Source organism: Urocampus carinirostris, chromosome 18, assembly GCF_059441175.1.
Source record: "Urocampus carinirostris isolate Australia breed hairy pipefish chromosome 18, RoL_Ucar_1.0, whole genome shotgun sequence".
Classification (NCBI taxonomy): domain Eukaryota; kingdom Metazoa; phylum Chordata; class Actinopteri; order Syngnathiformes; family Syngnathidae; genus Urocampus; species Urocampus carinirostris.
In genome coordinates this window covers 2628860-2654434 of record NC_142366.1, presented here as the reverse complement: position 1 = coordinate 2654434, position 25575 = coordinate 2628860, and the positions used below count along the sequence as shown (strand labels likewise).

General features: G+C 40.7%; 1 protein-coding gene across 1 annotated transcript in view; it reads right to left on the bottom strand.

Annotated features, from left to right (window-relative positions):
- LOC148348016 (sodium channel protein type 5 subunit alpha-like) overlaps positions 1-25575 on the bottom strand; it is a 191580-nt gene that overhangs the window by 149711 nt on the left and 16294 nt on the right. Inside the window, exons 3-5 of the mRNA XM_088322381.1 lie at positions 19430-19521; positions 14470-14712; positions 6443-6506 (exon numbers count right to left, since the gene is read on the bottom strand). Of these exons, the coding sequence (XP_088178507.1) occupies positions 6443-6506; positions 14470-14712; positions 19430-19521 (399 nt within the window). The remainder of the gene's footprint in view (positions 1-6442; positions 6507-14469; positions 14713-19429; positions 19522-25575) is intronic.

Sequence of the window (25575 nt, the reverse complement as noted above, 5' to 3'; positions counted from 1 at the left end):
AACATATACATGCTGAAAAGTGATTCTAACGGCTAAATGCTAACTTCTTCATTATAAACTTGGTTCTGTCCCCCCACAGAACCAAGTAAAAAATGACAGAAACATCTCTCTGAGTTAAAAACTTTACGCTAACTCATAATGCTAACAAGCGGGGTTATATATACATGCCGGGATCATCTTCCAGATCAATCACAACTCTTACAATTGCCGCGGGACTCTTGTGGTATGTCTATTTACAGCGATACGAGTCACCAGGGCCCCACAAGGAGACCAAAAACAGTCCCCATCCGGACTAATGTATTTTGAGATTCTCCCATCAGGAATACATGGGCCCATTCATTTCTATGGCTAGTCATGGAAACGAGGGCTTTCCAGAGAGTAGTCATAGTAAGCAGGGACTGTCCAGGGTGGCTTGAGGGGGCCCGACCCACATTACCTTTAACCATGGGTAAATGGTGAATTCCAAAGAGTGGATGCTAGCGAGAGGACGCTAACAGCTATGTGCGACGCTAGCAAGTTAAAATTTACAAATACTTCTCTCCGAGTTAAAAACTTAATGCTAATTCATAATGCTAACAAGTCAACGCTACCGGTTCTCTACCAACATCTGCCAGATCAATCACAACTCTTACAATTGCCGCGGGAATTGTCTAGTTTCAAATGTTTTTATCTGTCAGCATTATCATGTGTTTTGAGTAAGCATTTTACATGGTTGGATTCTCTGGATTGTCCTGGATTTATTAAAGCTATTTTTGCAGACATTCAACTTATTTGATGACAGGCAGGGGTGTAATTGGTACGCCGGCTTTATAGTGTTCAGGTATCTTGTTTTAGACTGATGGAGATGTTTCCTTGATGAGTATATTTTGAAAATGGTCATCGTATCTCGAATCTCATGAGTTGAAGCTTTCCAATGATAAGTGGCCTGACATATTTACAGACCGCCTCACCGCTGGCGGATAATAAGATGATGCTCTTATCGCTTCTCTCAAAGATGGCCTGCCATCCATTTTGTTAAGTATTTCTTCTTAGAGTGTCGGAAAAGTTGGAGCAGTTCCCAGGCAGAAAACACCCAGGATTGGTGGCCAGGGAATGTTAGACCACATGTACGGTAGACACAAAAGACCACAAAACAAGAGATGCTATTAGCGGCTATGCCAAGCTTCACTTTTTACAATGTAAGACCATAAGCTAATCCCAAGAGTGAATACCACCAACCGCCAAAATTGTTATAAAAATCAAACTTTTTTGATAACAGATTCCAATTTTGCAGAAAATAAGACCTACAAATAATGTCTTAGCCCTATTTTTTGGGTCTGACATACCTCCTAACACCAGAGGGTCCGATCCGGGGTTTGAACTGGGCACAGGTGTGTCCAATTATTACTTATCTGTGCCCGACATTTTGTCGGGTCATTGCCATTAAACACCAATTTTGTTCTATCTGCTTTCATCATGTCATGTTTGGATTTGTTTATGGTTTGGACACTTATCTAGTTTGTTTTTGTTTGTTGTTGCTGTTTTTTTGTTAACATCTTCCCTTGTTGAGCACCCCTGCCCCCAGCTTCTCAGCATTTGGGTCCCACTCCGACACCATGAGAGAATATCCGACCTTCAAAGAATAAAGTGTGGGGGCTTCCACATCCCTGTCCCGGCCGACATTTGGATCCTGTCTCAGTAGCGAGGAAAAATATCTTCGGCTGCGCCCTAGTGTCTTGTCCTGGCCGTGAGGGGAAGGCTCCTCGACAGCACCCTGATTTCCTGTCCTGGCGGCGAGGGGAAGGCGCCTCGGCCGCATCCTTGTGTCTTGTCCTGGTGGCGATGAAAAGGCTCCCCGGCCCATCCTGGTTTCCTGTCCTGGCGGCAAGGGGAAAGCTCCACTGCCGTGCACTGGTTTCTCTTATTGGCGAGGAAGAGCAAGGAACTCCAGCCATCCCGTTGCCATCGCTGCAGCTTCCGTAAAAATATGTTTTTGGTTTGTGTTTTTGGGGGCCGTCTGGTATCCAGCCCTTGAGGGGTAAGTTGAATGAACAATAAGGTAGATACGCTAACCGCTAAGCACCTCTCCCTTAAAGGCACATCCATGTTTTTTTTGTCGCTTGTATTCATCTTTTTCTTTTGTTCTTTTTGAGCTCCATCTGTTTGCCCCACTTCTTACCATCTGCTCCTCTTCCTCTTCATCTCCACACTAGCTGGTTGTTGCTCCTTCATCTCCTTTGCTACCTTCCTTCTTTCTCCTCTTTTACTATCCCTTATTTCTGGCCAAATTCAAGCACTTTTCAAAAACCTTCAAGGCATATTTTTAAAAATTTCCAGTGCCTTCAAATGAAAGATTCCAGCACCGGTTTTAATAAAGTTGCTATCTTGCTAAAACCCATACTTCATGCTATTTTGAGCTGTTCCTATCTTTGATCTACAATCTTTTTGTGTCAATGGGGTGCTATAAACTGACATGAATTCTGCCATTCAGCTTCGACAATGCATGCACAGCCTCAATATGTTACACTTGTTTACAAACACGGAAAGGGCTCTGGGTTATAGTTGAATTCAATAGCAAAGACAAAAAAATAAAGGAAGAACTGTGTGTATAAAAAGCCGGGTTTAAGTGTTATTAGCCTATCTTTTTTATTCATTATCCATTATCGATCAGTTCATATTACGCTACAAAGCTTAGGAGCCAGGATTCTTACTCTCAGCCAAAAGGCTAAGCTAAGGTCCTAGCATTAAAGCCTTGCTGTGACCATTGCGAATGCACCGAAAGATTTATTCGAAATGAAGAGGAACTACGCTGACGGGGATCCATGTTCACCCCCTTGACGTCACGAGCACTGCTCGGCATTCGCGCTGTTTATACGCGGAGAAAGGCGTTTGACTGTCACACGCATAACACGCTAATTTCACGTAATAACACCGCGATACAGGCGCAGAACATGCTATTACCATGCTCCACCCACGATTACCCGCTGAAATTTCCCGTCCTACCCATGTGTAAGCACGCCCTGGCCGCGGCCAGAGCACGTCGTTCCGCGTCATTTCCGCATCATTTCCTCGTGTTGACCACGTGTGCGGCACGCGGTTTAAACACGTGCTCAAACTTTTGAGCAGCTCAAAAGTTTTGAACGCGGCCAACCACGTGAAAATTTCCGACCGCGAGTAAAGCACTGCTCTATCTCGTCTATATGGCGGTCTCAAAACGTCCAACAGCGCCCAACAGCATCTGCTTCACGGGCAGAAGTTTCTGGCCGCGGTTCAGCCTTGATACGCTCGTGAAAGGCTATGTACCCGCGCTCTGAAGAATTGAGCAGCGCTAAACAGTTTCGCGCTGCCACCCGCGCGCGAATTTCCGACCTCGTGTTAAGCACCGCTGTAACTCGTCTGAATGGCGATCTCAATGTGTCCGATAGCGTCCGCCTCAAAGGCAGAATTTTCTGGCCGTGATTCAGCCGCAAATGTCTGTGTGACCGGCCCCTTAGACTCATTTTAATTATATTGATTGCTTTGAAGCAGAGGGCAGCACGGCGGCACAGTGGTTAGCGCGTGTGCGGCACAGTTCTGAGGTCGTGGGAACCTCCTGCGTGGGTTAAAATCCAACCACCGGCCTTCCTGTGCGGAGTTTGTATGTTCTCCCCGTGCTTGCGTGGGTTTCCTCCACGCACTCCGGTTTCCTCCCACATCCCAAAAACATGCATTTTCAGGTGAATTGGCTGGTCCGAATTGTCCCTAGGTGTGAATGAGCGAGCGAGTTGTCTGTCCCTGTGTGCCCTGCGATTGGCTGGCAACCAGTACAGGGTGGCCCCTGCCCACTGCCCAGAGATGGCTGGGATGGGCTCCAGCACCCCCGCGACGCTACTGAGGATAAGCGGTACAGCTAATGGATGGATGGATGGATGCTTTGAAGCAGGGTGAGACACTTATTCTGCATGAGCACATAAAAAAAGAGGGGCGGAGCAAACGCGGGCTGATGGGAAAGTGGGGACCGGTAAAGGTGAGTTTTTGTGGACACGGCGGACAATAATGGATATATATTTTTCCCACCATTACCTTTGGAAATATACACTTTTTTTCCTTGGATTACTATCAACGGGCACCAAGAATCTGCAGGTCTGCAAAAAAATTTTAAGTACCTATATCATGTCACGTTTGGCAGCTGTGATTTTTGGACTGTGTGCTTCTATGAAGGACATTTAATTTAGTGTTAATATGAAGTGGGTGGATATGGCTTATATACAGGTGTAGCTTGTGTATGGACAAAATCGGTTTTCCCCTTAAATTGTGATGGGTGCGGCTTATAATCAGGTGCGCTCTATAGTCTGGAATTTACGGTTGTTCATTTTTTTCCATTTTATCATTTATTTATAGTCTGAAGGTTTAATATTTTTAACTTTTGTTTCATTTTGCATTTTCAGGGATTTTGTTGTTGTTGTTCAGTTTAAATTATTAAAACATTTGGTGAATAATGTTTTGTTATTATTGATAATAAAACATTTAAAAAAACTAAAAATCTAAGAAGTTTTTTTTTCATCTAAAAATGTGGTCTTTCAAGTCAGACAACAATTTCAAGCATTTACAGGCACTTCACCCAAAATTCCAGCATTTTTCTATCTTTAAAAACACAACCTTAAAAATCAAACATTTTCAAAAATCTCAAGCTCTTTTGCCTTCATTTTGCCCTCTGTCCTTTCCTCGTTTCCGCCTCACCTCACCTGAACCTCTGTCCTTTCTCGACTCTGCCGTGGCAGGCTGGCGACGGCCTGCAAGCTACGTGTTAGCATCCTGAAATTGTTTCACGCGGTGCGCTTGGCCGGGTAGTTTGAGGCTGATTTGCACACGCTTGCATTCCTTCAAAGTGTCAACACTTAGCATAGATCCTTCCAGTGTCGCATACTCGCGTTCGTTCGTCGCAAAAATTACATTTTTCTATTAATACTCCTTATTCATGGCCAAATTCAAGCACTTTTCAAGACCTTTCAAGGTGAATTTTTATTTTTCCATTATAGACGTTAATGAGGCAGCACGGTGGCGCAGTGGTTAGCGCTTGTGCGGCACAGTTCATGTCATGGGAACCTGTCGTGGGTTCAAATCCAGCTCCAGACGTCCTGGGCGGAGTTTGTATGTTCTCCCCGTTCTTGCGTGGGTTTCCTCCGGGCACTCCGGTTTCCTCCCACATTCCAAAAACATGCATTTCAGGTGGATTGGCCGGTCTAAATTGTCCCTAGGTGTGAATGAGCGAGCGAGTGAGTTGTCTGTCCCCGTGTGCCCTGTGATTGGCTGGCAACCAGTTCAGGGTGTCCCCTGCCCACTGCCTGGAGATGGCTGGGATGGGCTCCAGCCCCCCGCGACCCTAATGAGGATAAGCGGTACGGCTAATGAGAAGAGATGAGACGTTAATGACTAATCTAAAGTTGCTATGTTGCTGCTAGCACATACTTTGTGCGATTTTGAGTTGTTCATATCTCTGATCTACAATCTTTTTGTGCTAATGAGATGCTATAAACTAACATGAATTCTGTCATTCTGATTCAAAAATGCACGCACATCTTGACTACATCACACTTGTTTACAAACATGGAAATGGCTATATAGGTGTGTTGCAATTTAGTTCAATACAGAAGACAACAAAGGAAGAAAGTACTGCTTGCATAAAAAATGAGCCTAATTTGGTCTCATTATAAAGATATTGATTGCTCCGAAGCGGAATGCATTTATTCTTTCAATCTTACGGACTGCTGATATTTTGCTTTTTATTTTTGCTGTTTTAATTGGCATTTTTGGTATTTTTCAGAGGATCTGTGTCTAAATGATCTAAAATAGAATTTAAAATAGTTTTGCATTTAATCATTTGTTTGGAGCACTGAATTTATCTTATTTTTTCATTTTTAGGGATCGGTTTTCTTTAAATCTGTTCAGGGTGTAAACAAATTAAAAATGTATTTTGTAATTATTTTTGATAGATCTTTCAATATTTTAATTGATATTTTATATGTTTTGCAGGGATCATATGAAATATGACATATGAAATTACTTATTACTGAATAGTTTGGTGCATAAGATTTTTGTTTTATTGATAATATATCATTAAAAAATCAACATCTGAGCAGTCGAAAGTGAGCCGAACCCAAAGAAAAGGTTTTCTTAATAGAGTTGTCCTCTTGTGTGCGACCAGTAGGGGGCGGTGACACTTCACATGACAACGCCATTATTAAAAACGACCAGAGCAGGCATGCATGCGTCATTTACCCGCGTGGTCTATAGAGTCAAACTGCCAAGAAACATGGCAATTGCAACAGTTCTAAGAATTTTCAAGCACTTCACCCAGCTTTTAAGGATTTTCCTGACCTTGAAAATACAAAATTTAAATTTAATGACTTTCAAGGATTCCAAGCACCTGTACAGACCCCGTTTCTTATTATTATTTTGACAGACACTACCGAGAAATACTCACCCTGCGTCGCTGCTGTTGCCACATATCAAAGCGTCCTTGGCACCTTCCACCTTGTAGAAGTTATCTGTAACAAACAATAAAAAGCTTTTATGGTTCATGGTTAAAAACATTTATGGTTACCTCTGTCTGGATTTGGCACACCAGCTGGAGTGTCCCCATGAACACCTGCAGTATGTTAGTCCATCTTTTTATTTTGACTATCCGACAGCAGAGATTGTCGGGTTATTGCCATTTACATGTCAGGTTAGGTTTTTGTTTCTTGTTTGGACACATAAGTTGCTTTGATACGAGGCCATGGGAGAGTGGACCTGCTCTATAAACTCTGCAGGGTACTTGAGGTGCTTGAGAGTTTACTCATCTGGTCTACATGTATTTTGGAGACTTGGAGAAGGCATTCAACAGTGTTCCTCATAGAGCACTGTGGGGGGGTGTTCCAGGAGTAATAGGGTACCTAACAGTCTAATTTGGGCTGTAAGGTCCTTGTATGACCGGTGCTAAGGTTTGGTCTGCATTGCCGACAGTAAGTCAGATTTGTTTCCAGTGGGAGTTGGACTTCGCCAGGGCTGCTCTTTGTCACATATTCTGTTCATAACTCTTATGGACAGAATTTCTGTATGCAGCCTTGGCCTTGAAGGGGTCCGTTTTGGGATCCTCATCATTGCATCTCTGCTTTTTGCAGCTGATGTGGTGCTGTTGGCTCCTTCAAGCCATGATCTTCAGAATTCCCTGGGGCGGTTTGCAGCTTTTTTATTTACCAGTCGATCTATATTCCTACAATTATATGGTCACCAACTGTGGAACAAAAAAACAAGAGCACAGATAGAAGCGGCTGAAATTAGTTTATTCCACAGGGTGAAGGGGCTCTCCCTTAGAGATAGGGTGAGAAGCTCCGTCATCAGGAAGAGTAGAGCCGCTGCACCTTTGCATTAAGAGGAGCCAGTTGAGGTGTCTCGCGGAACCAATAAGTATACGTCCTGGAAGCCTTGCTGAGGAGGTGTGAGTGCATGTCCCACCGGCAGGAGGCCCCAGGAACGACCCAGGACACGCTGAAAAGACTATCTCAAGGCTGGCCTGGGAATGCTTTGGGATTATGCTGGACGGGATGGATGAAGTGACTTGGGATAGGGAGGTCTGGGCTTACCTGCTGAGGCTGTTGCCCCCGCGATCCGAACCCCGATAAGCGGAAAAAAATGGATGGATAGATGATAGAAAGTAGAAATTCAATTCCATTTTAACAACATTTAAAATTGTAATAAACTAAACAGCTAACTTTATCCCAACAAATATAATGCACTGAATAAACTTTTTCGTGATCTACCTCTGCGATCCACCAGTAAATTGTTATCTACTTAAGAAACACCCCTGATGTACAGAATGTGTATCCAAGATTTTACACCTTTTTTATGTCCAAATTCGAGCATTTTTTTTTATATTTTTTAAAATTTCAATGCTTATTTTCTAATATCTAAAGTACACTTAAAAGCAGAGATCCAGTGTTAATCATCTATGACTACATATGCAGTTTTTGATTTTGGGTGTGCACTTATAAAAACACATGATTTTTAGATTTTAAGTAAACTGTGAATATATTATTTTTGAGACAAATCTTTCCCTATATCGGTGTTGGCTAACAATGACAGTAATATAGATAGAGAGAGAGAGAGTGAGAGAGCGAGAGAGAGATAGATAGATACTTTATTCATCCCCGCAGGGAAATTCACATTTCCAGCAGCATCCCTGAGCTGAGAACAATACAATAATAAAGCAAAGAGAATACAATATACAAATACCCAATGTGATGTGCAAATGCCCACTGTAGCGTGTTATATAGAATATCTAATTAGTGCTACACAGAATACATATTGCAATAAAATTCGGTAATATGCAATGTAGGGGGTGTGGTTTAATGTGGGCTTTTACTCTGCCGGGTAGAGTTAAAGAGCCTCATGGCATGAGGAAGAAAAGATCTCTTCAGTCTGTCCGTGGTACAAGACAGTGACAGCAGTCTGTTGCTGAAACTGCTCTTCTGTCTGGAGATAATGCTGTGTAGTGGATGCGATGGATTGTCCATGATTGACCGCAGCTTTTCCAGTGCCCGTCTCTCAGCTACTGTTGTCAGGCTGTCCAGCTCTGTGCCCACAACAGAGCTCGCTTTCCTCACCACTTTATTGAGACGAGAGGCATCCTTCTTCATGACGCTGCCTCCCCAACATGCTGCCGCATAGAAGAGGGCGCTCGCCACAACTGTCTCATAGAATATTTTCAGGAGCTTTTTGCAGATTTTGAAGGCCAGCCTTCTGAGGAAGTAAAGTCGGCTTTGGCCTTTCCTACATAGAGCTTCTGTGTTGGAAGTCCAGTCCAGTTTGTTGTCCAGCTGCACAACCAGGTATTTGTAGGTCTGGACACATTCTACACATTCTCCTTTGATGGTTACAGGAACCGGGTGAGTTCTAGTTCTCCTGAAGTCCACCACCATCTCCCTGGTCTTGGTGGTCTTCAGGTGCAGGTGGTTTGCATCGCTCCATCGGACAAAGTCCTGAATCAATTTCCTGTACTCCTCCTCCTGCCCATTTCTGATACATCCCACGATCGCAGTGTCATCGGCAAACTTTTGCACATGGCAGGACTCAGAGTTGTACTTAAAGTATGTACAGTATCTTACATTTGCAGTTGCAGGAAATTTTTTACATTACATTTTACCATTGGGAAACGCTACCTTCATTTTTTCATGGCCCTTAATAAATGTCCATAATTATATCTAAAACTTTCACTAATATATGTTTCATAGTGCCGTATGTGGAGCATGCACCTGTCCTCTAGGGTGTGACGAGTATGGGGCGATCACACTTCATAGAACAATGCCATACAAACTAATGTCAGATTCAGTTAATCACAAGGAGCGAACAAATACAATAGCAAAGCAAAGCCACCAGAGAGCAGTTTTGGCATATTTTTTAAGTAGATCTGTTAAGAAACAATCTTAAGCATTTGAAAGCACTTCACCCCAAATTTAGCAATTTTTAATACAACACATTTAATCATTTTCAAGGATTTCAGGAACCTGTATGACCCCTGGTGTATAAAATATTAAAATAAACTAGAAACCACTTCCTAAGAGTTGCAATGTCTATGGCAAACATAATGTACTGTATGAAATCACTTCCCCATGTGTGGGCAGCTCAGTCGGCAGAAAGCCGGCGTTTTATTGTGAAAAGATGTTCCCGTGTGAGGCGCCATTGCATAAGAAGACACCAAACTCTGACCTTAAAAGCTACATTGACATTTTCAATCCACACGCCTTATGGGAACAACTTTCAGTGTGCTCTATTTTTTGAGCACACATACAAACACTTAACATTTTATCCCACTCAAAAGTAATCAGGAAAGCAAAAGACACTTCCTGCAAAAAAGTTTACTGACAGGGTAAACTATACGAAGACTTGTTTTATTGTGGCTAAAAAGATTGGAGTCAAATTTCTATGAACATACCAGATAGCTTTCGTTGTGGCGAGAAAGGACAAACTACAGATAGTAACAGTACAGACAGTGCCCTGTGAAATAATTGGCCCCTCCATTAAGTCTTTGTTGTTTGACTGATTTCAGGCTTCAAACTTAAAGCTAAAAAACAAAAAATATTTTCGAAGAATCAACAACATGTAAGACACAATTGTGAAGTGGAACCAAATTAATTCAACACTAGTATTATTTTACAGCGAAAAAAATGAAAAGTAGGTGTTGTAAAAATATGGGCCACCTCTTCTCTCAGCTCAACCAACTGACTTCTGTTGCCTGATGACTTCTGAACGATAAAATGATTAAATGTCGACCAAAATGACTAGCAATGACAGAGTGCATTAAGTCTCAGTTTAAATGCACAAGCTTTGTGATGGGCTCATAGGTCTGTAAAATGAGAACAAACAGCATTATGAGGACCTATGAACACACCAGGTGGGTCCGAGATAAGGTCAGAAAAAAATTCATAGCAGGAATGGGATAGAAGAAGATTTTGCAGCATACACTTCCAAGAGCACTGTGCAAACTTTAATATTAAAATTGAGAGGACATAAAACCACTGAAAACCTACCCAGACCAGGCCGTCCCAAACAAGGAGAAAACTAATCAAAGAAGCAATCAAAAGCTTCATGCTCACATTGGATGGTCTGCAGGCATACACAGCTGAGGTGGGTCAGTCTGTGCAATACTAACTTATAGTCATACTCTGCATGATTTTTCACTTTATGGAAGAATAGCAAGAAAAAAAAAACTCTTAAAAGAATACCATAAAAAGGCCTACTTGGCGTTGATTAGAAGCCACAGGGGATACAAATAACATGTGGAACAATGTGCCCTTGTCAGAAAAGACCAAAATTAAACTTTTTGGGGTGAATGCAAAGCACTATGTTTTGCGTAAGAGTAACACTGCACAACACCCTGAAATCACCAAAACCACTGTCAAACAAGGTGGTGGTGATATTCTTAAGCAGTACTGTGAAGATTTTTAGTGTTGCTGGAAAGATGGTAGGCGCCAAATACATGGGGATCTTGGCAGAAAATTTACAAGCATTGTGACAGGACAGAAGAATCAAACTGATCATAAAAGTATTTTTATTGTTGACGGAGTTCATATGAAGCCGAATGATTTTCCAGTACTAAAAGACCTCTCCTGTGCCGGAAAAACTCAATGCAGGAAGGAGGCGTGGCATGGAAAAGTAGCATGTATGATGGCAGGGGGAAAACTTTTGTTGTGGCGGGAGAAGCAAGGCGGACGTTGCCGGGCTATCGATCGGAACAATGGCTCGCCTCTCGGGTTTCACGGCAGCTTTTAGAGGGTCGATACGTACGCCTACGGGGACGCTCGCTTGCTAGCTCACTTGCTTGTTTGTTTGCTTTGTGACGGGTGGAGACACAAACAGCAGCAGCGTTAGCACCTGGCTTCATTAGCATCTGGCGCCATGTTCAAACAACTGAGAAGGAGGGTCAGGTTTTGACCTGGAATATGTTGTCGAACGTGGGTCGGGAACCTATGGCTCATGAGCGGATTTGGGAATAACTCCCTTACAAACAACGCTGTTACGTTAAGGTGCTATTTTTTTAAGTAACTGTGTGATATAACTCATTATTCTTTCCGCCGTAAAAACGTCGTTACCGTTACTGACACTCAAACGTGGTGCATTACTTCGGCTGCAGAATGCCTACGGCGGTGTGCCGCCCCCAAACCTGTCCAGCATCGCAAATTTCCACTCTCCTTTGAGTTGTTCACGTCACGTCTTTTGCATAATGTCACCATTCAAAAAAGCAACTACCGTACAGTTAAACAGCCATTACCAATATATTATTTACTAATGCGCCGAAAGAAAAGAAAAGAATGATGTTGCACCCGACTTGTGTCATTTGTGAACGAAACGGCTCTACGGGCTGCCTTTTTTTTCTAATTCATTTTGGGGGGATTCTGTGTTCCATCCATCCATCCATTGTCTGCACCACTTATCCTTAGAAGGGTCGCGGGGTGCTGGAGCCCATCCCAGCTATGTTCGGGCAGCGGGAAGGGGACACCCTGAACTGGTTGTCAGGCAGTCGCAAAGCACACAGGGACAGACAATTGCTCGCTCATTCACACCTAGGGACAATTTGGACTGGCCAATTCATCTAACATGCATGTCTTTGGAGTATGGGAGGAAACCGGAGTGCCCGGAGGAAATCCACTCAAGCACGGGGACAACATGCAAACTCCACGCAGGAGGTATGATCTCATGACCTCAGAACCGTGCCGCACACGCGCTAACCACTGCGCCGCTGTGCTGCCCGGATTCCGTGTTATTGACTTTAAATTTGTTGAGCATAAAAAGGTTACAATTGTTTTGTACTTGAACTTTTTTGTAGTTTTATAAATATGTTATTTATATTTCCTTTGTATTTCAGTGTTAAAGTGCTCATCTAAAAATGTTTATTTCTTTCCCCTTTTGTCATTGTATTTTTCCATTTGTTACTTTTTTTTCCATTTTTGTTTTTTTTCTGTACTTTTCCCCCTTTTAAAGTCATTTCGCGCATATTGTTATATAATAATTTGTAATGTATGGATTAAAGTAACAAAAAAAAAACTGAAAAGCCATTTGGGATCCGAAAGAGTCCCAAATGTGTCTGGTGAGCCGGGCCAAAAAAGACGGTTCTATAAAAATCTTTTTAAATTACCATCTCTACAAGTAAATACGGTGTTTCACATTTGCTCAAAGAATTTCAAATTATTTGACATACAAAACGTATATTTAAAGTAATGGAATTAATTCATTTTCCTGGTAACTAGTTCATTTGACTATAGAGGAATTTAACAACTCAGTTACTTTTTGAAAGAAGTAGTGAGTAACTATCACTAATTACTTTTTTAAAGTAACACTGCTCGAGAGACATAAATGGCTCTTTTCATGAGTACAAATGGCTCGCAGTTGAACTAGGAGATGCGCAAGAATGAAATGTATTGCTAAATGCAGAGCCGATTATCGCACATCCAAATCAGAGACAATACCAATATATTAAACAGGGGTATCCAACTTTTTTCAACCCAAGATAGACTTTTTGTTACTTATTAGCGCAAAGCGCACCCAGTTTGATAACTATCCATCCATTTTCAGTGCCGCTTATCCTCATTAGGGCCATCCATCTTTGGGCAGTGGACACCCTGGACTGGTTGCCAGCCAGTCGGAAAGCACACAGAGACATAAAACCATTCACACGCTCATTCACTCCTAAGGACAGTTTGGACCGGCCAATTAACCTGACATGCATGTTTTCGAAATGTGCAAAGTAACTGGAGTGCCTGGAGGAAACTGACACAGGCAAAACATGCAAATTCCACACAATGAAGCTGCGGTAGCTGAAAATGAACCTTGGATCTCTGCACTGTGGGGCTGCGCATTAACCACCCAGCGGCTGTACCGCCCCAGTTTGATATGTTTTAGTGATATAAAAAACGTATCTTTTGCTAGTTACTATGTTATTGCCAGGTTCATTATTAGAAGAAAGAAAGAAAGAAGGACCGATAACATCACCTGCATTTAAAAGGGCAGGCGCGAATGACTGCTCTTCTTTCTTTAAGGACCTTTGCCCGCTGGACAATGGGGACAAAGAAAGCCATAGTCAGGGTGGCAAAAGACAGGGAGCACCCAGTGGCTACCTCCTTTTCCCTCTCCCTTTGTTCCTTAAGATAAAGATGAGTTCTACAAGAGGGAAATAAAGATTTCCCAAAGGTCCAGGGTCCATGTGGGATCCTTCCCTTACGATGTTTCCAGAGGTAACCCAAAAAAAGATTTGGCAACAAACCGTGTTGGTGTTTTTACGATTATATTTCATCCCGTTATGAAGTCATTCCTGATCATTGAAATTAGTTTATTATCTCCTCACCCTCTTTAACACCGCGAGGTCTCTTGTCACAATGTCCTTTGTTTAATTGATTTTATTTCTTTACCTTCTGAACAAATCCTAGGTTGAAAGTATCAAAATGCGTTGCATTATTTTTTTGGGTGTCTTTAGTTTTCCTTTAGATTGATCAACCATTACCAATACCAATGGACTGCAAAATCGGGAACTTTATATACCACAGCCATATCCACCTAGTGGGAGGTGGCTAGAGTCATTTCTGACTCTTCTTGGGAGATTGATTCAGAGGAGGGGATTCCCAGCCCCCTCGCTCAACCCAACTGAGGTGTTGGGAGCCAAATCCCCCAATTCCAACCTCTAATGCTGAACGCCAAGCAGGGAGGCAACGGGTACCAATGTTTAAGTCTTAGGTATGACTCTGCTGAGGCTTAACCTCCCAGTCTCAGGGCGGGCGCCTTACCCCCAAGGCCACCAAGCTAAAATTGGATATGTTTTAAAGATTGCTCCTTAATGATAATATCAGAGGCAGATTAGACTATTTTAAACTATAATGGGTGATTCGGTCAGCAGCAAATCCAATTCTTATCCCAAATAAATAAAATTTGAAGAATTTCTTCCTAAACATGTATATTCTGGTATTTCCCGCAAAAACTCACCCTCGTCGCTAATAAAGTGTTTCATGGAGGTCCACGTCTTGTTGTTGCAGAAAAAAGACGCGTTGGCGGGTAAGCTTTCGTTGAGGCAGTGCGCCGTGCTCCGGACGCATTTCTGACGAAGGTTTCCCATGAAGAGCTGCAGGCCGATTAGGGCGAAAACGCTCAAGCAGAAAACCGTCAAGATCATCACGTCTGCCAGCTTCTTCACTGACTGGATCAGAGCGCCAACGATGGTCTTCAGGCCTTACGGATGGAACACAGATTCAACTTGCTGCCTCTAGTTAACGGCTAATAGAATCACAAACATACTGACAAAATAAATGGCTGTGCTTGGAATAACCTCCTATTATGTGATATAAAGTATCTGATTCGCAACACAGCCAAAGACTGTGATGCTAAAAGAAACAAAATGGAGAAAACTGGATTCTTCTTGGTAGTTCGATGTACTTCTCATTGAATAAGAAGACTTGCAAAACATTTTAACCCATAAAAACCCAGACCCATTTTTTTGTTAAAGGAAAAAGGATGTGATGAAGTTAGACATAGGGTTTTAAAACACGGAGACTGGGGAGTTCAAAGTGTTTGTTACACTGGTGGCACCAGGACTTCTTATGGGTTGAAAAAAAAGGGTGGGCGATATGGCTATAACAGGGGTCAGCAAACATTTTGAAGCTAAAAGCTACTTTTCTAGTACTGATTAATGTGACGGACAGTTGGACAGGCATTTATGAAATAATATCCTGTTGTGTTATTAATATGTTATTTCCAGTTTGTAGAAGTGGGGTTGAAATAGGCTCGGTAAACCATTAAAACATTTGTCTTGTATCAGAGCACTGATTGAAAATTAAAATTAAAAATTAAAATATGTGACATTATGGGTAGTGTAGTTTTTCTCATATTAAGCACATAACATCACAGATAGAGATGGATTGAATAGTCCCTTTATACTATTTTACTGTTGACTTTTGATGTAAACAAAATATTGCCCATTTCTACTCCACCAGTGTTTCGGTTGCGAGAGTTGTTAACTTTTGTGGTGTGAAAATAGTACAGTGGCCTATGACTACTTGTCTGACTAGAGATTGTGATTTATTCTAAAAAGTGAAACTCACTTTATAATGTTTTACAATTTATTTTTATCCAAGAAAAAGATTTCGCCAGAAACCGTGTTTTTGTTTTTAGGATTAGATTTCATTCTGATACGCTATGAAGTAATTCCTGATCAATGAAACGAGATGATTATCCCTACTTCCAATAGTTAACATAGTTACAACATAGTATTGCATGATAAGTTTTTAATTTAGAAACGCATATCAAAGTGGGTACCCTTTACGCTAATTACTGACAAAAAGTACCTCTTGACTCGAAAAAGGTTGGAGACCCCTGCATTAGAGGCTAGTGGCCGCATCCACAATGCTGGCATTAGCAGTTGGCGTTTGTGACACTAGCATCAGCTGCAACTCTTTGAGCATTACTGCTAAATCGATTGTAGCGGCCAAAGAGAAGCTATAGGCTCCAGAGACAATCTAATGAGCTTTTCAATTCCTGGGATCACAAACCTGTTTTTATAACTCCTTCATGATTTGATATCCTTACATCATGCACTTCTAGTAAAAGAAAAAAACCCTTTCGGAATAAACAATTAACCCCTACAGATAACAAAATGAGTCCAGTTTCCTCCATTTATTTTGTCAAACAACACAGACAAGCTACAAAAAACACTACAGGCCGATGCATTTGAACACGAAGGAAGGGAAACATAGAGGAACAATAACATGGAGGGAGTAACATGATTTTTTTCCTGGAACTTTTGAGCAAAAGGACGTGATTCGCAGCAACCAAATCCTAGCTTCAATAACTCTAGTAAGGACAAAACAAGGTGCTGATACTGCTTTATTTCTTTTTTTCTATGCGAATACGGACCCTTACTACTTTGCGCTTTTGTTATTGCTGGTTTACTTCTTGATGGATTATGAATTGAATGTCTTTATTGTCATTGACATCAACGTACCATGCATTGTAGAGGTCCAACGATTATCGGCACCAATATTTGGGGAATTTGCAGGTATGGGTATCGGCATTTTTATAATTCGCAAGGCCAGATTAATTAGGCTCGGATGGAGTTTAGCCTTTCACTCCCTCTCCCATACTCCTCTCCTCCTACACTCTCCTCGCCATCCACCCCGCATCTATTAATTGGACAAACAACTGCAAACAGCGGCAGCTCTGCTAACTCCTGAGTCCCGGAAACGCCCGTGAATCAAGTCTATTATTGAGATTTTTTTCATAGTTTGTGTTAGAAAGGCGTGCTTGTGATAAAGAGATAGCGTACAAAGTGTAAAAAACTTGTTTTAGGGAGGCACATTCAGGTGAAGACTGATATATTAGCTCTTACTATAATATTAGTTGGCCAATCAACCATGTGTGTTTGTGATTGAGTGAGAGCATAACAAGCATGCTAAAGTGTAGGCTGGGTAATTAGCTGTTACCATAACGTTATTGAGAAGTGGAACAGTTCCAAAGATCTGAGATATTAAGAGGGGGTAATTCACTGAACTGAAGGTCCCAACTGCCGTTAAGCTTGAAGAGGAAGAAGAGATTAAAGGGAGTATTTCAGCAGCTCGTTTCATTGTAAAGACATTCATTTTATTAAATTAATTTTGTTTTATTTATTAAGTCGGACTCTGAAGAAAGTCAGAAGAGCGCAAAGAAATGCTGATCACCAGAGGGTGCTCCATGGACTATCAGGTTCGAGTAGCAACTGAATTGGTGTCAGGAGAGAGAGAAATAGCGAGGCTGCATGACTGGCATTTTACTACAGCTAGGCTAAGAACTCTTAATTGAGCTACCCCTGCTGAGCCTGCATATCACCAACAGACAATCAATTACCCATGAAACGAATGACCTGGAGCTACAATGTGTGGTAACGCACAACATTCAGGACGTGTGTATTTAAGGATACCCGACGCTAAAGTGCTAGATGGTAGCATTACCTCATTTTCCAGTCCTTTCACTATTCCTCTCCCCAGGTGATTCCAATCAGACAATTAGCTACCCCTACCATAAATACTCCAGGCTCCCACTTCAGGTTGCTGATTAGTTTTGATTCCTGCTCAAGACATTTACTTGCCAAGACAACAATACTGTATTCTCTTCCCAAGACTTACTTCTTCAGTTCCATCCTCTCCTAGACCTTCCACTCCAGCCATCTTTTCAAAGATAGTTCCAAATTTCCCTTTCGAGATTTGAAGCTTCTCCGATCAAGCCTTCTTTTTCAATTCCCTCTTCGTCCCTATATCTTCAACTCCAGTCATCTTTTTAGAGGTACTCACAAATATCCCTTATAATATTTTGATCCCTCCAAGACTTCAATTTCCCTCCTCAACAGTTCCAGTCCCACAAACCCTTCTCTCTAGTAAAGTTTTTTGTTCTTACTGTTATTAAATAAACAACCCCTTTGAGGTTTAATCGCATCCCTTATTTTCCATGTAATTGTGTCCTGCATTTTGGTCTGTCTGACACCCCTTGCCATGCTTTCTTGCACTGAAAGAAGAATAACTCAATTTTTTTTGTACTATTGTAAAATGACAATAAAGATTATTCATTCAACTGCAATTGGGTGTTTTTATTTATAAATCTATAGTTGTTATCATGTTACAGTGGTATACTCTCAGTCTGTAAAGACGTAATCTGGAGTTAAATTTGAACCCGTGAAGTCTTTTTTGAAAGTACGACGCTACTTCGCGGATTTTCACTTTGTGCGGAGGATTGTGGTGGTCGTTAACCGCCATAAATGTGGGATTATTATTTTTCAGGGGTGGGCTACTATTTGGAGTAGGGGGCCGCGTTGGGTCATAAAATGTAACCAAGGGGCCCATCCTGGGGACTTATTCCAATTCCATTTATGAAAAAAAAATGTTCAAGCAGACATCAACATGTTATAGTTTATATAAGTTTTTAAATAGAATAGTTTAATCAAATAGTTTTTGAAATGCCCACAACCAAAGCAAAACAATATATTTAGTCCCTGTTTAAAACATTAAATTTGATATTTAGTTTTGTAGTGTTTTGACAGTTGTATTATTGTAGTATTTCTGTAGTATATTTGTAGTGTTACTGTAATTGGCTAAAAAAGTATTTTTTAAAGTATTTCCATAGTATAATATTTGAAGTATCTCCAATTTAGTTTGTATTTATTTAGTATCTTTGTGATACTACTGTATTTATATTTGTAGTATTTACGTTGTAATATTTCTGTAGTAGTATTTTTGTCGTATTTCTGATAAAATATATTAGTAGTACTTTTTTATTATAGTATTACTACAGTGGTCTTTTTGTAGTATTTCTAATCAAATCATTTTTAAGTATGTCCATAGTAGATCTTTTTGTAGTACTTCCATAGTAATTTTATGGTATTTCTTTAGTATATTTGTGATATTACTGTGGTTGTACTTTTGTAGTATTTCTGTGGTAACATATCTGTAGTAATATTTTATTACAGTACTACTGTATGATTATCAATGACGATAAAGACAAATTCAATTCAATTCTGTAGTGGGGTTTTTTTTGTTTTTCTATAGTATATTTTGTTCTTGTCAGAATGAAAGCAAAACAAGATATTTCCCTAAATTTGATATTTAGTTTTGTAGTAATTTTATAATATTATTGTTGCAGACACAAAAATGAACAATCAGCAAAAAGCTGACATAAAAAAAAACTATCATTTTCTTTCTATGAGTACTACCTCATTTACTATTATATATATTGTCATAATATGTTGACTATTTTTGTCTGCCAGGTTGAATGAAAAAGTCTGACGGGTCACATGTGGCCTCCTGGCTGTAGTTTTCTCACCCCGGCTGTATTTCTGTTTTCAAAACATTTTAATGAATTTCCACTATTAGCCGAAACATTTTCGCAAAAATGGAGATCAGGGGTGGGGTAAGGGGGGCACGCTCACCTGGGATGACTGAGATGGTTTTGAGTGCTCGCAGCACCCTGAAGGTCCGCAAGGCTGACACATTACCCAGGTCGACAAACTCAGTCACATATCTGCAACAAGGCCACACACAACACAAAGACACACAAAAATGGCGTCACGCACGGACACACAAACACAACACACATACGCCATTGGACAGTCCGCCCACAAGGAGGACGTAAGAGCCACCTGGAGGGCCGACAACCTGCCTTACCGTTTATGCCATAGCTTTAAGATTAAGAGGAAAGTAAGGTGCTTATTATTATTATTATGGTTTAATTACAGAATAGTTAGCCAAATATGGCATTGTTATTAGGGATGCACAATAGTTTTTAAGGGATAACAGGAAAAGATGCCAACAAATTTATTGGCCCAATAGAAAAAAGACCCAATGATTAGTGTGGTAGTAGTGGCACAACTTGGTCTTGTCTCCTAGCTACCTCCCTGAAATGTCTGCGATGCCTTTGAGAGCTGAACCATCATCAGTCGACACTACATGTTAGAAATTCTAAGCATTTTTGTTCCTTATTAGAATATATTTTTGTTTTCTCTATAATTAGTAAGGCAATTTGGTTGTATATATATACTAATATTTTGTTATGTGTTCTAGGCATTGAAAAGTTTGGCAATTATCAGTTGACACTATTTGTGAGAAAGTTACTAAACATTTAGGGTCCTCATTAGGATATATTTAGATTTTCTACAAATGGCACAAATTGGTCGTGTCTCTTCTCTACCTATCTGTAATGTGTGTGAGGCACTGGACAGTTTGGATATGAATATGGAATAAACGTTAAGCGGCACTTTGCCACACCCTCCAGCTGACCCTAACCCTAAAATGGAAAGGACTGAACACAAACGGGTCAGGACACCAGAAGACGTTTAGGACCACACTGCGATCCAAGTGGAGGTGAGGGACCTTCACCCTGGCCCGCCAGATGCCGGTCTTACCTGGGATGACCGAGATGGTTTTCAGGGCTCTCAGGACTCGAAAGGTTCTCAGGGCCTGCAGGTTTCCTACTTTGATAAACTCTGTTAACAGCCTGCGGGGGGCAGTGTGGTAACAACATCAACAACAACAGAAGAAGACAAAAAAACACAACGCTCAAACGTTAAACGTAAGCTGTGTAATATTTGCACACTGTATGTGTATGGCAAGGGTCTCCAACACGGTGACCGTGGGCACCAGGGTGCCCTATACAGACAGTTAAGGTTCTGAAAGTAGCCAACCAGTGCTAGGTCATTGTCATTTTCTAATAAAATTATATTTTATTCCTTGACTGAGTCTATATAACCCGCTATATATCATTAACCTGGTATTCTAGTGACATAGTAGTGATATAGTAATGACATTAGATTTCTTGTTTAAGAAAGTGAATGAATTCAAGTTTATGGGCTTCACAGACAAAAAAAAATCTATTCAAGTATTGATAATTTTTTTAAGCAACTAATTAAGAGAATAGAATAAGAATCTATTCATAAATTAAACAAATTGTTTTTTTTTCATCTTTTATTGATTTATTTTTCAGAAAGCGCAACAAACTAAATTCCAATTTATGGGTTTTATTAACCAAACGGGCAAACTATGTGCAACTTTTTAGCTATCTATCTGGCTACCTTTTTAGATATTTAGCACACTATCTAGCTAGCTTTTTACATTTTTGCTTGGTTTATAGCTCACATTTTTTTTAGTTATCAAGCTAAATTTTGGCCTCATTTCTAGTCATCTAGTTTTTAGCTTTCTGTGTCACGGAACGGACCAGGAGGCAGGAAGTGTGAACTCATTTGCGTGTACGATCTGTTACTTTAATTTAGAAAATAAAAGTTGTCAAACATGCAGGGACTAAAGACAAAACAAAACAGGCTTAAAGGCAATCAAAAATTCAAACTAGGTAATACTAACAAAACCGGCTTAAAGGCAATAAAATTCACAAACTAGGCATTTACTCAGAACAAACGGGCATGAACAGGTTTTTCCTCAAGTTAAGCAATGGTCTGGCAACGGGCAGTCCCAAAAGGAGCGCTTAAGTATCCCACACGCAATCAAGTCAATCTGTCTCAGCCGGTGTCAAAGGGCGGGACCAGCTGGGTGCCGTGACGACCGTGCAGGACATTACATTCTGTCTGGCTATTTAGGGTTGGCTTTTTACTCTTTTAGCTATCAATCTAGCCTTTTTAGTTTTTTACCCATTTACCTATCTAGCTAAATATCAAGTTATGTTTTAGTTTTTAACTAAGCCATCTAGCTAGATTGCTATTTTAGAAATTCATATGAAACTGGCTGCCCTTTGCGCTAATCAGTAACAAAAAGGAGCACAATGCTTAAAAAAGTTCGGAGACCTCCACTGTATGGTGTCGTGCAACAGAAAATGGGTGCTGAAAAGCAAAAGGAAGAATACAAACTTTGGAGACTCAAAGTGAATGAAACACAATAATTTTACTCTGACATTTTTTTCCTAGTTTTATTGCGAAAAAAGACAAAAATAAAAAAAGGAAAAAAGATTTGGTGGAAGTGCAGTCACCTTGGGACAAAGAGGTTGCAGGTTTGAGTCCCCTCTGCTCGGATTTAATTGTGGAAGTGTGCTTGGGCAAGACACTGAACCCCTAATGGCTTTGATAAGCAGGTAGGCGCCTTGCATTACAGTGGGACCTCGGTTATCGCGGTTAATGGGGACAAAAACCACCCGCGATAAGTGAAAATCCGCGAAAAAAAAAAAAGAAATAATTTTTATTTTTTCATTTTTATTTTATTTTATTATTTTTATATTTTAGACCCGGTTCTGAAATGAAATCTGAAATGATATGCATTTATATAGTGCTTTTCAAGTCAATGACTTCCCAAAGCGCTTTACAATGTGCTCCACATTTCCCAATAGCGGCCTTGTATTGCAGCCATGTAAGACGCTAACCTGCTTATTGGGGGTATTAGGAGTTCAGTGGACACTTCGAAATGTAGCACGGACGAGCCGAGATTCGAACTGGGGACCAAAACCACCCGCTAAAAGTGAAAACCTGCGAAGTAGCGACGCCCCTTCAAAAATGCTTGAAAAAAATACTTAAAAAAATATATATATATTTTTATTTGTTTTATTATTTTATTTTATTATTATTTTTTTTTTGGGGCCCGCGAAGCTCTGAATCCGCGAACGTCGAAGCGCGAAGTAGCGAGGTCCCACTGTACTGACTTTGGTATCGGAGTGTGAGTGTGTGTGTGAATGAGTTAAGTGTGAAGTGCATTGTCAAGCACTTTGGAGGTCCTCAGTGACTGGTTAATGCGCTATATAAGTGCAGTCCATTTTCCATTTAAGGAAAGAAGAAAAGGGGGAAAAATGAGCGCCAAATATGAAAAAATTAAAAGAAAATCAAAGAAAGGGCGACGATACAAAATTAAAACAAGAGAAAGAAAAGAAAACAGAAAAAAGGACAATGGTGGAAAGAAAAACATGGGAAAAAGTAAAAAAGAAGAAATGCCAGAAAAGGGGAGAAAAACCAAAAAGTAAAGAGAAAAAAGAAGAAAAAGGGTAAAATAGAAATTAAAAAAAGATAGAGAAGTAAAAGAGGAATAAAAACAAGGACAAGAACGAATACAAAACCCACTTGCGTTGCGTTTCTCACAAGTTTTATTGGAAGAAAGAGAGAGGGTTGCACCCACGATCCGGTGGTTGCTGGACGCAGGAAGCAGGTTGCTCTGAACACGGAAGTGGATCTTCCGAGACGAGCGATGGTGGTGTTGGTAACGGAAAAACGGGTCAGTAGCCGGGACAAGAGAGCAAAAACGTGGTTCGGGTCGGAAGCGAGTCGTAAGCCAGGAAAGGAGAGTAGATGTGGTTGGGGACAAAAAAAAAGGTTGAAAGCCGGGGGCGAAAGAGTAGACGTGGTCAAGATCAAAAGCGGGTTGAAGGGACGGACGGGACCAAAAAACAGGTGGGAGTCAGGGTCGAAAAAGGCTTGCCTAGAGTTAACTGAGGTTCACAGACGGACTGACAAAAGGGGACAGATAGGAGTGGGTTTAAATAGGGACAGAGAGCCAATCAGAGTCCGAGGTAGTTGGCACCAAAGGAGCGGGCACAGGTGATGCATATCGGTAATCATTACAGTAACAATAACAAAAATAATACTTAAAATGAACAAATATGATCTTATACAGTATTGTTGGTTGAAGATCAGGGGATGGTGTAATTGTAATTTTGTGATTAAGGGCTATTGGAGGTCAGATTTTGGGCCCGGGCCCGAACCGGTCCTAAATGTGGGCCGGGTTTGGGTATAAAATGGCAATCATTAAGTGGTCCGGCTTCTCTCTCGCCATTTTTTTCCCTTCGTGTAGGATCTACAGAGCATGCTCTTACTTTTACTCAAGTAACTATTCAGATAAAGAAAATGCTTACCAAACTATCAGTTTAACTCAAAATCACAAAATCCAAAGAAATTGTCAATCCTCGCTGTTGGGGTAAAAAACACGTGACTTCCCTCTCCGTCTCCCTGACGTCAGACGTTTTTTCTGCTTCTTGCAAATAGCTTACAGGCTTTACAAACTTTCTTTCTGCTTTTTGGGCTAAACTTTCACTATTTGAAGCTTGTAATTTGCATAATTCGATTTTCTTTTCAGTGCCATTTGGTTCAGTTTCACTTTTGTTCGCTGTACGTCGCCCAAATGCGCACTTCAGCATCAAACTGTTAATTTTGGCGCTGTGCTTGTAGTACAGACAATGCCCTACTGACAAACGAGACGGATCGTCCTAAGTTGAATTTGTTCGTAATTTGTTTCAGTGCTATATTTTGTATGTGTAAGGTTTATATAAGTATGTTTAAGGCTTGTATAAGTAACCTGTATTGTTTTGTACTAAAAAAAAGTTTAATAAAATAATATCCTCTATAATGTTACAAAGCAGGCTGAATGATAAAGCATAGTACTGAAAAACAAGGCTACACATTAGGCGTTGACATTCTGTTGTATGTAAAGCCCTTTGAGACTCCTTGTGATTAAAGGCTTCACAAGTAAGGAGACTTCCTCCTCCGTGGTAAAAAGTGGACGAAAAAAAAGCGATCCAACCATTTTTTTTTAACAGCATCAAGCTTCCTTATTTTACTTACATTTCAAGAGAAACGGCTCACCTCTTCATTAAGCTTAATACCAACTATATTGAATGGATGCACAAGATATTAAAAAATAAAATGTCAAAGTTCTTAGAGTGCTAGAGATACAGTGCAGTGTGTTTACACAAACTATGAAGTTTAAGCCAGATTTATTCTTCAGGGTGGATGCTGGGTGACCTCTCACAGAGCAACGCGGCGGAAAGAAGCACTACAGCACTGTCCTCTACTCGGAAATAGGTGCACACAATATAAAATCTAACTTACAGCAATGTCTGGATATTTTCCGACATCCCGAAAAAAATGTTCGTATCTACCGTTTTGCGTAAGTCGAATGGTCGTAAGTAGGGGAGCGTCGGTACACACTTGATTTAAGAGACTCGGTCCCAAGTAAACCACAAACTGCGTAGTTCAGCCGAAACACACAGTCCGGCACTGAAGTACGCTCAGTCGGAGTAAAGCTTTGCGTTTACTTCGGTGGCAAATTAAAGCTTTGGGTTTATTTCCGGCTTGATTAAGAAACCAAGTTAACCCGTAGAGTTCGAGTTTGTATCCCTGCGACTCGGGCCGGGTTAGGCTGAATTCTTTGGCCAAATTTTATCTCTTAGGGCTATACAAATTAATGTGATTTGACTTGATCTTGGAAAAAAAAAAAATTTTCTTTTTTTTTTGTGAAAACCAAATGATTTAAACAAGTGTGCAAAAGAGAAAAACAAAACAAAACAAAAAACACAGGTTTTGAGGGTAAACTTGGCAGCAAGATGACAGCCCATCATGTCAGCTACCTCTAGGTGAAGAACATCCCACGCCAGGGGTTTCCAACATGGTGCCCTTTAAGGAGAGTTGCACCTCCACTACACTTAAAAAAAATAGCTCACCAGTCCTGCTTCATTGTGATTTTCTGGTAAATCATATTTTCATTGGTTGGCGGAGACTGTTAAACCCTATTTTTAATAATAAATTAGATAATTGTTTTAGAAAATCAAATAAATTCCTGTTCATGGGCTTCATGTACAAAAAAATCTCTTCAAGTA